General features: G+C 37.9%; 1 protein-coding gene across 3 annotated transcripts; it reads right to left on the reverse strand.

Moving 5' to 3' along the window:
• Window positions 1-1,653: 1,653 nt before the first annotated feature.
• Window positions 1,654-11,700, reverse strand: LOC107825894 (cycloartenol-C-24-methyltransferase 1). 3 transcript variants are annotated; one of them, XM_075238006.1, is made up of 14 exons: window positions 11,543-11,700; window positions 11,351-11,454; window positions 10,549-10,615; window positions 4,871-4,944; window positions 4,686-4,770; window positions 4,528-4,583; window positions 3,793-3,847; window positions 3,426-3,473; window positions 3,260-3,343; window positions 3,064-3,180; window positions 2,903-2,986; window positions 2,691-2,816; window positions 2,173-2,270; window positions 1,654-2,061 (listed from the first exon to the last, which is right to left on the reverse strand). In XM_075238006.1, the coding sequence occupies exons 2-14, from the start codon at window positions 11,431-11,433 to the stop codon at window positions 1,998-2,000; spliced, it is 1,041 nt and encodes a 346-aa protein (XP_075094107.1). In that variant the 5' UTR covers window positions 11,434-11,454; window positions 11,543-11,700; the 3' UTR covers window positions 1,654-1,997. The 3 variants fall into 3 exon arrangements, with proteins under 3 accessions (XP_075094107.1, XP_016508298.2, XP_075094109.1); XM_016652812.2 differs by having other exon boundaries at window positions 11,539-11,696; XM_075238008.1 differs by having other exon boundaries at window positions 11,535-11,684.
• Between the last annotated feature and the right edge of the window lie 218 nt (window positions 11,701-11,918).

An 11,918-nucleotide genomic window follows, 5' to 3' on the forward strand; every position in this document is an offset into this window, starting at 1 on the left:
AGGTTGTGGCAGGATAGACATAATTCCTTCACTCTTAATAAGATGTCTCGTGTTCGAGCTCTTCCTCCTTTAGTGGGCTTTGCATAACACGAATCTGGAGTAAAAATAGCACGGGCTAGCCAGTTTTCGGACTGTTAATTGAAAAATAGTCAGCGTTTGTAAAATTATTGAAAAATAGCCACTATTTTGCTGCAACATGGACCGGTCCAGCATAATATACTGGAGATTGGTGCACCTGTGTATGAACTTTCAGCATATTATGCTGGAACTTCAACACGCGAAAAGTTCCAAAATAATATACTGGAGATTGGAGCACCTGTGTATGAACTTCCAGCATATTATGTTGGACCGGTATATTATACTGGAACTCCAGTATATTATGCTGGAGTTCCAATATACTTATGCTGGAACTCCATTATAATATGCTGGAATATTTTCCAGAGTTTGAACAGTGTTTTCGTTCAAATTTATCTTTACATAAAAAGTGGCTAAATTTCGATTACTCTTTAAACTGTGGCTATTTTTCAATTACCACTTGTAAATCTTACTATTTTTGAACTTCTTTCGAATCTGGATTGATTGGAGCTCTAAAGTGGATGTGGAACATCAATCAAATTGTTGTGCCAATTATCAATTATTAACAGCCTAATCAGGTCCCATGACCATCAAAGGTTGTGGCAGGATAGACATAATTTCTTCACTCTTAATAAGATGTCTCGTGTTCGAGCTCTTCCTCGCTTTGCATAACACGAATCTGGATGGATTGGAGCTCTAAAGTGGATGTGGAACATCAGTCAAATTGTTGTGCCAATTATCAAATTATTAACAGCCTAGTCAAGTACCTATGACCACCGAGGGCTGTGACAGATAAATAGGATTCTTTTACCTTTAATAAGAGACTTTATGTTTATGGCTTTGAGCTCTTTCTCCTAAATGGACTTTGCATAATGCGAATCTGGATTGGTCCGATCTCCAAAGGGATGCGAAACATCAGATGGAATATCCACAAAAAAAAAGACCCAGATCCCCATGAACCCCGATTGTTTTGGGTGGGGCAGTTTTTACCTATAACCACTTAATCCAGCTCAATAGACATTTAGAAAGTTTCTTGAACAAAAAATGTTTTTGGAAAAAAAGTTAGTTGAGACAGATACTAAAAAAAGGGCAGCTCGGTGCACTAATCTCTCACTATGCACGGGGTCCGGGGAAGGGCCGGACCACAAGGGTCTATTGTACGCAGTCTTACCCTACATTTTTGCAAGAAGTTATTTCCACGGCTTGAACCCGTGACCTCCTGGTCACATGGCAATAACTTTACCGGTTGAGGTGATACTAGATAGTTATAATTTTATTTTTGAAGATTTATTGAGTATTTGTGAATGGAATCAGTTCCTTTACGGATATATCATATAGATACCTAAGATCACCAAAATATGAGAATGCTGGTAACATACAACTAATCCGACGACAGCATTACTGTGCGATCTACTTACATTTGAATTACAACAGCATTACTATATCTTAGACCAATGTTCATTGCCAAAAAGGACTAAATATTAGTTTAATCATCATAGATGCAATATAATACTATGCAAACTGTTTGCAACAAGAGAATATAAAAGTTTGTAGATTTTAGTGTTTAAGAACACGATGAATCACAAAAAACAAACAATTGTCTTCTTTGATTAGTCCAAAGAAATAAGTTTGTTTACCTGATACACCATATATTAGCAAATGCCCACCTTTATGAGCTTGTCATTTGGCATGTATCTTAGAACATGGACATCAATGGCCAAAATAGCAAGACTTGAAATCAAATTGTGTCAGACAAGCAACACAAGAGAAAGAATCTTTAATCCCCCCCCCCCCCCCACAACGCCCGCCAAAAACTGTAGTCACCTTAATTAGCGCAGTCATATTCAATGTGCAAAGTTCTCTGCGAAGAATCTTAAAGGATTTGCTAACTAAAGCAAAAAGCTAAGTGGCTAAACTCCATATTACTGAGAGTCTGAAATGGGCTTGCGAACCACGAAGAAGTACATTGGTGTGAAAATCCCTTTCCTGAAACAACAGGTTAAAGATGTTAATCATAAAGTTGACCATATGATCAATATTACTGTATATGAAACTAGTCGACTACATAATATTTACGAGGGAGAGTCATAATCTTACTTGGCACCACCGACAAGACCTTCTGCAGCTTTCTCTAAGAAAGCTTGAACCCTTTGACTACCTTTAGGAGCAAGTCCCACGTATTCAAGTGCCGAAACCTAATAAATCATGTGAAACAGTTTAGGGGTCGTTTAGTTACGTGTATTCTTACCCACATTATACCCCTGTAAAATAATAGTACATAAATTCTCATATAAGCTGTACCAAAATTGGTAATACAATGTTTGGAGAGTCGATACCAGAAACCAAACATAGCGTTAGTTATATGAAGATTATATTAGTTATGCAGGATTTTATATGGAGATCATATTAGTTATGCAGGATTTTCCACCAAAAACCAAAAACTGTATAAGTGATGCGGAACTTTATATGGAGAAAAATTATCTTATACATCAAAGGAAACAACCCTTTAGTTCATTCTAACTCTGACATTGAACTATTGGGATGTCAAAATTATCCCGTCTTCTACAGAAGAACTATCAGAAACAATCAAGAGACAGTACTGTAAGAAATATTACCAGATTTCTGGTGAAAAGTCTGCCAACTGCTGTTAGGCGGAAGCTACTGAGCGAGAAGTGACTCGTATCCAAAGGCAAGTACCACGGAACAGGTGAGTCGTCAGCAAGATCCTTGTCCCATACAACCTTCATATACAAGTAGAGTTTAAATGCAAATTCCAAGGGGAAGTCAACTACTTGATGGCTTTAGAAGAAAAGGACTTGGCACTTACTTCAAAACCAGCTTGTTTGGCTGCTTCGAGGCACTGTGTTGTCAATCTAACCTCAGGGAGGCCATTTCCGAGCTCAATTTCGGCCTTTGGACAATGAAAGACTTAAGATAAGTAAAACTATCCAATAGATTGATAAACTACTTCAATGCTTCAAGATATACCTTGATCCTCTTGTGCTCTTCGTTATTGGGGTTGTAAGAATCGGTCATGCACCACTCATACACAGCGAAACATTGACCAGGCTTCAGCACCCTGTAAATTTCTTTATAGCATCCAACCTTAAAAGATTAAATGTATTAATAACCAACAAACAGTCAATATACAAATCAAAATTGAACACAGTAAAAATATACACACTGGATCTGGTGCATGGCAGGTAGCTTCTATTGCATACACTGCATCAAAGCTATTGTCAGGGAATGGCATTTTCATGAAATCACCCTGCATTGACACCACACGACAATCAAATCAAGCACTGAACAGGCAGTTCAAAGAAGTTTAACTTGATCTGCAAATTTACTACCTTTACAAAGTTGCAAGTCTGATCCAATCCTACTTTGCGGTTCAACACCTGTAGAGTAAAGGGTATTAGACAACTATACTCTAAAATTAAATAAATTCTTTCAACCATTTGAAATGGGAAAGCGAAATAATCAGCCTTTTTATTTTTATCTTTTGGCCGGAAAACTAGATGACATGTGATCTCAGAATCCAGATTAATCTCAGAAACCGGATTTCAGATAAAAGTAAACAGGTCTGATGCTTCCAATTCTATCCTTCTAATTTGTTAATATATATGGTCAGAACAAGTAACAGGTAATCTCTGCCAAAATACATGACATCTTGCAAGAGCTGGTTTTACAAACAGAACTAGGTAGCAAAGCAAATACCTGTCCCCTAGATATCTGATATTCATTGTTGTTGAGGCCTGTAACTGATGTAGAGCTGCATGATTATAATAAAAATGGTGAGACTACAAAAATTGTTAGGTAAGAAGACCAGATTACCATAAGGAATTTCACAGATCGAGTCATATACAATTTACCACTATTAAGTAAAAAAGAGCAGGTGATGAATTTGCAGGCCTCATTAACTGCTTTCATTGTGTCAATAAAAAATGTGAAACACGGGGTTGTGACATCTAACAAGCTCCTAAATGGTCAAGCATTCATTTCGGCGCGTCTCAACTTTCAGATGTTTAGTACCATTCTATGTCATTACTTAGCTCAAGATGTGAGATTGAATACAGCAGAGTCTAAGTCGATCTCAAGAGTCGTGAGATAAGTGGCATTTGCTGAACAGATTATTCACCAGTAGCGCTAAAGTTCATCCTACAATAGCAATGGGATAAGGAGGGATCACATTTATCCTTTCAGTTCTAGAGGAAGCATGTACGCAAAGCATGCTAATTAATGCACTGCCAACATGATGCAATTAGCAATATGGAATTTCATCAAGTTAAATTCTGAATTTGACTACCAAGCTCATGGTAGGTTGGGGGGGGGGGGGGATATACAAATAATTAATCACATTTCAGTTTGAAAAATCGCTCAGTAAAGGATAAATTGAAATACAGGGCCCACATGATAGTGAGGAGCTCAACAATTCAAAGTATCTTCATTCACCTGAATCGAGCAATTTCTCGTAACGGCCCACCAATTCCACATCCTACGTCCAAGACCTGCAGTCATATTCCCGGTTTCAACAGATAATTTGAAGTAGTAATCCTGTAAGTACTTCACTACGTCTTCTTTTCATTAATGATAACATATGCAAGCCAAACCTTTTGTCCTGGTTTCAATCCCAGTTGCAAGGCAAGAAAGTGTTCATGCCTCTTAATGCTCTCTTGGAGTGATTCTCCTTTCCACCTGCAGGCAAAAGTGTGAATGAAATAGTAAGTAGTAATAACTAAGTGGCTGAAACCTAACATGCATTCACTCATGCGTGAATGGACCATAATTAACAAACCTGGGTGCAAAATGGAATGACTCTCCCCAGCCGTATTCGTAGAAGCTAGTGCAAAGATCATAGTATTTGTTAACCTGAATGAAAGATTGTGTTACTAACTTTGCAGCTTCCAGAGTACAGAATTGCGTTTCAACAAAATGTACATAAATATTTTATGTTAGACAAGAAAGTGAATTGATGTGAGACAAAGCTCCAATAGCTGAATCAAAATCTATTAACCAGCCAAGCCTCAATCTCAAACTAGTTGGGGTAGACCACATGAACCCTCTATAACCCTTCCACTCTATTGGGATCCATTTCATTCCAATACTGGCATGTAAAGAGATTCTCTAAATCGTGGCACTGAATTGAAAAAGGTTCAAGCCAAACATCAGACTCAAATAAGAGTAAATAATTAAATACAACAACTGTGAGAATGCACGGGAGAAAATATAATATTATTTTTTTATAAGAGTTTTACAATAAGCCTATTTATAACTATACACAATACATATTCTACTCCTATTCCATGTGGGACTAGGTTAATTTACATAACTATCTAGCACTCCCCCTCAAGCCGGTGCATACAAATCGTATGTACCGAGCTTGTTACATATATAACTAATACGAGGATCAGTGAGTGACTTGGTGAAAATATATACAAGTTGATCATTCGACTTCACAAACCTTGTAGCAATATCTCCTGAGAGTATCTTTTCTCTGACGAAGTGACAGTTGAGATCCTTGAACACCGGATTTGATGCAATATGAAGCAGTTTGATTATCACGCACAAGTTTCATCTTGCTGATCTCACCAAATTTTAACTCCTTAATCAAATGTTTGATCCAAACTAGCTCACATGTTGCCACAGCCATTATTCAATATTTTGCTTCTGCACTAGACCGAGCAACTACATTATGTTTCTTGCTATTTCAAGACACCAAATTACCTCCTACTAAAATACAATATCCAGACGTAGAACGTCTATCAAAAAGTGATCATGCCCCGTCAGCATCAGAGTATCCAACAATTTGCTCATGGCCTCGATCTTCAAACAATAATCTATTGGCTGGAGCTGAATTTATATATCGAAAAATACGGGCAACTGCATCCCAATGACTATCACAGTTAGAATCCATAAACTGACTCAGCACACTCATAGGAAAGGAAATGTCAGGTCTAGTCACTGTGAGGTAATTTAATTTACCAACCAACTGCCTATATCTTGCAGGATTACTAAGCGACTCCCCATGTTCTGGCAGAAGTTTAGAATTCGAATCCATAGGAGCCTGTCATTCCTGTCTCCTCAAGAATGTCTAAGGCATACTTTCGTTATGAGATCACAATACCTGAGCTAGACTGAGCGACCTCAATACCCAGAAAATGTTTTAATCTGCCCAGATCCTTTGTCTGAAAGTGCTGAAAGTGATGTTGCTTCAATTTAGTAATATCATCTTGATCGTTGCCAGTAATTACAACATCATCAACATAAACCACCATATAAATACAAAGATTTGAAGCAGAATGCTGATAAAACACAGAGTGATCAGCTTCACTACAAGTCATGCCGAACTCCTGAATAATTGTGTTGAACTAACCAAACCAGGCTAGAGGAGACTACTTTAGACCATAGAGGGACCGACGTAACCGACATACAAGGCCACTAGACTCCCCCTGAGTAACAAAACCAGGTGTTTGCTCCATATAAACCTCATCTTCAAGATCACCGTGAAGAAAAGCATTCTTAATGTCCAACTGATAAAGAGGCCAATGACGAACATCAGCCACAGATTGAAAAAGGCGGACTGATGCTATTTTAGCCACAGGAGAGAAAGTGTCACTGTAATCAAGCTCAAATATCTGAGTATACCCTTTGGCAACAAGACGAGCCTTAAGTCGATCAACTTGTCCATCTGGACCAACTTTGACTGCATACACCCAACAACAACCAACCGTAGATTTACCCGAAGGAAGAGGAACAAGCTCCCAAGTACCACTCTTATGTAAAGCAGAAATCCCGTCAATCATAGCATGTCGCCATCTTGGATGAGATAATGCTTCACCTGTAGACTTAGGAATGGAGACAGAGGACAAAGATGATACAAACGTATAATAGGGTGATGACAGATGATGGTAACTTAAAATTAGGATTAAGTGTGGACCGTATACCTTTCCAAAGTGCAATAGGTTGACTAGAAGGAGACATGTCCACAGTAGGGGCAGGGGCAGGTGCAGGACGTGAATCAGCTGGGCCTGATGCTGGCGCGGACGACGATGACAAGTTAGGAGTGGTGGAGCTGCAGAAGGTTGAACTGGACTAGGTAATGGAACTTGAGCTATAGGTGGTGGAACTGAAACTGGAGCTGTAGGTGGAGCTGGAGTTGTAGAGGAAGATGAATGGGAGATAGTGACTGAATCTCCAAAAGATGGAACTGGTAGCACCTCGAAAATATCTAAGTGATTACTTGGGCCGGTGAAATATGATTGGGTTTCAAAGAAGGTAACATCAGCAGACATAAGGTACCGCTGGAGGTCAGGTGAATAGCATCGATATCCCTTTTGCGTTCTCGAGTAACCCACAAATACGCACTTAAGAGCACGAGGAGCTAACTTATTTTTTCCTGGAGTAAGGTTATGAACAAACACGTGCTCCCAAAAACACGGGGTGGAAGAGAGAACAGAGGTGAGTGGGGAAACAAGACAAGAATGGAACTTGATTCTGGATAGCTAAGGATAGCATACGATTAATAAGATAACAAGATGTAAGAACCGCATCCCCCAAAAACGTAACGAAACATGAGATTGTATGAGTAAGGTACAAGTAGTTTCAATAAGATGTCTATTCTTTCTTTCAGCTACCCCATTTTGTTGAGATGTGTATGGACAAGATGTTTGTTGAATAATCCCATGAGAGTTCACCAACTGCTGAAATGGAGAAGACAAATACTCTACAGCATTATCACCGAAATGTGAGAATAGAAACCCCAAATTGATTTTGAATTTCCGCGTGCAAGGTCTGAAAATAGAAAATAACATAGATTCGATTTTTCATTAAAAATATCCAAGTGCACCTTGAATAAACATCAATAAAACTGATAAAGTAGCAAAATCTCAAGGTAGAACCGACTTAACTAGGACCCGAAACATCTGAATGGACTAAAGTGAAAGGTAACTCTACTCGATTATCAGGATGCCAAGGGAAATGAGAGCAAGTATGCTTACCGAGCTGACATGACTCACACTCTAGGGTAGACAATTGAGATACACCAGGTACCATTTTCTAAAGTTTTGACAAACCGGGGTGTCTCAACCGATTATGTAATAATCTGGTGAATTAGAAACAGGACGAGTTGTTGAAGGAAGATAAGATGTGAGTCCATGTGATTTTGCAAGGATAAGGTAATAAAGTCCATTTGATTCACACCTGGTACCAATGATCCGCCCCGTATTGCGTTCTTGTATAAAGACAAGGTCATCAAGAAATAAAATAGAGCATTTAAGTGATTTGGCTAAGCGGCTAACGGCTATGAGATTAAAAGGACTACCGGGAACATAAAGAACTGAATCTAAAGGTAAAGGAAGGAAGTGGACTTGCTTGACCTGTTCCAGTTGCCATGGTTTGAGACCCGTTGGCCATTGTGACAGTTGAGAAATTGAAAACATGAAATAGTAGTGAAAAGAGATTTGTTGCCAGAAATGTGATCAGATGCACCTGAATCAGTGACTCGGAGGATGAAGATTGGGAGACACAAGTCACGCTATTACCTGTTTGAACAACAGAAGCTATATCTGAACATGTATGTTTACATGCTTTGTACTGAAGGAACTCAATATGATCTGGTAGAGAAACCATCCAACTATTCACTATTCATAGTATTGGATCCATTTTGCTATAAGCAAATTTCAAATTCTTGACTAAAAGTTTTGTGGTAAACCTTGGAATGCCAAATCAGAACACTAGATGTTTTTTTTTTGGAAAACATTGTTCACTCCGGAATCACTGTTCACTGCCGAAAACATTATTCACTGCCGGATAAATTCAAAAAATTGTATGGGTCGAGTCGAAAAAAGAAGGCGACCACCGCAGAAGAAAACCCAAACTTGGAATATGCTGGAAAATATGCTCACGCGCCGGCGCATGAACAGAACTCGCCGGAAATTCTGGAGACCTTCCCGGCGCGTGTGGGCACGTGGAGCAAGATCTGCCGGAGGAGGTGACTGGGGCGTGGTCGCTGGACTATGGTGGATCTCGTGGCGGTGTTAATTTTCGCACAACACCGCTAGATATGAAGGTTGACGCAGACAGCCACTTAGGTCACCGAAAAATTGCACGGTGACTGAGTTCTTTCTTCTCGGATGTCACTGGAATGACGCACGTCGATCTTTTCTCACCGATGCTCTGATACCATGTGAGAATGCACGGGAGAAAAATATAATATTGATTTTTTTATAAGTGTTTTACAATAACCCTATTTATAACTATACACAATACATATTCTACTCTTATTCCATGTAGGACTAGGGTAATTTACATTACTATCTAACAACAACTAGGTCCTAATTCTAACTGGTAGGGATTACTGGTGTCGCCTGTGTGAATTATTTGCTTCGTGTTATGTTCTTAGCAACTCTATTCATACCAACTTTGACAAGAACATCCTTTGAGTTATTAAACTTGTAAAGTTCTTTGCTGGTCTACAGGAAGGACAAGAACATGTGAATTTGCATAACACAAAGCTACGCAAATTCTAGGTATTTGCTAAAAGATTGTAGGTATTTCGAAACAGCTTCTCTCCAACTATTTTAGGTTTACACTTATCCCATTTTACCACCTTCAATCATCATAGTATTAAACCTACGGTGCGGCGCATTGAGAGTCTATGTAAGACATGACCAAACCATCTAACAATTAGGGGGAAAATTGAGATTAATGAAATAATGAGCTGCTATAAACCTAACTTAACCTAATCCAACTTCAATTCAGTTCAAATTTCTAAAACTTTGCCTTTTCCTCAAATAACTGAACTGGGTTGTGCAACGTAGCACTTCTAGGCTCCAAAAGGCAGCAAATGTGATAATACAGAAAAGCTAAAATATGATTAAGAGGTCTCGCTGGGACACATATTGGTTTCCTAACTTTTGGCTCCAACCAAAAGCAATAACAGTTTCTGCCTCCAAGATCACCATAGCTTTAGTAATTTTTCAGAGATCTCAATAATTCAGCTTTTGGAGCTAAAGTAAAACAAGAAAGAATTCATTTTCATTGATAAAAGAAAAGTATGTCCTCTTAGTTCATTTTATTCAGCAAAATCACACCAAAAGAGTTAGGAGCAGGGTGTAAAACTCACTTTTTCTTTCTTATAAGCCAATAACACCTCCTCTCAAGGTGTGCGCGCAAAATCACTCATCAATTGCTGAAACAGTTTCGGATGTTGTTTTGCTAACTAGATATAAAGTGTGACTGTGTGAGGGCTCTTTCTTCCCATGTCACTTACAGGCTCAAATAGGAATATCAATATGCAATTATACAGCAACAGCAAAGCTTTACATGATCAATCAATGTCAAATGGACGACATGAGGATTACCAGAGAATACGAGATTGCCAAATCGAACAATCCTCAACTACCATGCATAGATTGTGAACACTGATTACTAAAAAACATTAAAATTATAATAAATAATAGAAATGTTTCTCACCATGTCAGTGTAGTTATTCTTTCTCTCTTCTTCTTCACCTCCATAATAACCATGGTACTTCTCATACCTAGTTCATTTGACGAAATTTTAAATCAACAATAACATTTAGAAAAATTGATAAGATTAACAATCATACAAAACAAAAAGAAACAAAAAAAAAGGAAGAAGGAAAGTAAACTGCAATTCGGAAATCGGTTGCGAGCATGTTTGGTGTCCATTTCTGATCAAAATGTCTTTGACTTCAAGAATTTCTCTTTGTTGTAGTAGACACAATTTTATTACTACTAGAAAACCGATAAATAGCACTACTCCATCCTTTTGATAGCTGACCTCTTAAATTATTAAATGACAAAAACAATATGGCAATTTGCGGAGGGAATTTTCTGGACTCTAAGGACCTCAAAGAAAAAATTGTGTTGTCAGAGAAATATCATTAACTTATCTAAGCTACTACAACAGGTTCATTAAATAACTTAGGTACTAAGGTACATGATGTTGGCACAATTAATAACACCCAGACAAAAAAGTTACAGTAAGTAGCTCAACATAATCTTTGAGAAAATGACAGCCCTATTAATTACTATCATAATTCTTAAGTGTAACAGATCAATCTCCAAAAGATATGAGTAAAAGATAGAGAAAACAATGATAAAAAACTGAATCTTTCTAAAAAAAACTGCCAACAGATATTGGATACAAATCTCACATTTTTTGGTTCTTAACTTTAAAGGGTTATCTTTTTTCCAAATGTAATTTGATTTACACCCAAAAACATAATGAGAGAGAGAGAGAGAAGGAATACTTGTCAACAGCAGAGAGAACTTCCTCCTTGTTAATTTTGCCACCAACACCAGATGCCAGATCAAAAGCCCCTTGTTTTGACATCTCTTTCCCAAATCACAAGATCTAAAAACAAAGACAACACCCACATGCATGATGAAAAAATCCCCAAAAAAAACAAGTTTTACAATGCAGAAGAAGCTTACATACATACACAGAATAGAAGAATAGGTAGAGAAAGGATCTCTGTATTCTTGGAGAGAACCTTTCACCTTTCAAGAGAGAAATGGGAAAGAATATAATAAAACAGAGACAGATCGTAGAAAGCAGATGTACTTTGTGGAGGTGCGTGACAACTTACAATATATATTTTTATATAGATACACGCAAAATACAAACACTGCCAGCCGAGAAAAAACTTAAGAGACAGCAAAAAGAACATAACAGAACGAAAAAGTGGGGTGGTGGCCACGTCATCACGTGTTTTCCCGTATTACTCATTTTTTTTTGTTTTTTCGTACGTATTAAGAAATTTATTTTTTAATATTAATTAATAATAAAATTAATCATATTAATTTTAATGTAGTACT

This window comes from Nicotiana tabacum, chromosome 19 (assembly GCF_000715075.1).
Source record: "Nicotiana tabacum cultivar K326 chromosome 19, ASM71507v2, whole genome shotgun sequence".
Lineage (NCBI taxonomy): Eukaryota > Viridiplantae > Streptophyta > Magnoliopsida > Solanales > Solanaceae > Nicotiana > Nicotiana tabacum.

What these genes read in the sequence shown, in the direction of transcription:
- LOC107825894 (XM_075238006.1), bottom strand. Translation starts at nt 11,433, where the DNA reads ATGTCAAAACAAGGGGCTTTTGATCTGGCATCTGGTGTTGGTGGCAAA. An exon ending in CGAGAAATTGCTCGATTCAG is followed by an intron (nt 3,848 to 4,527) that starts GTGAATGAAGAT and finishes ATAATCATGCAG; the next exon opens with CTCTACATCAGTTACAGGCC. An exon ending in GACTTTTCACCAGAAATCTG is followed by an intron (nt 2,271 to 2,690) that starts GTAATATTTCTT and finishes ATGATTTATTAG; the next exon opens with GTTTCGGCACTTGAATACGT.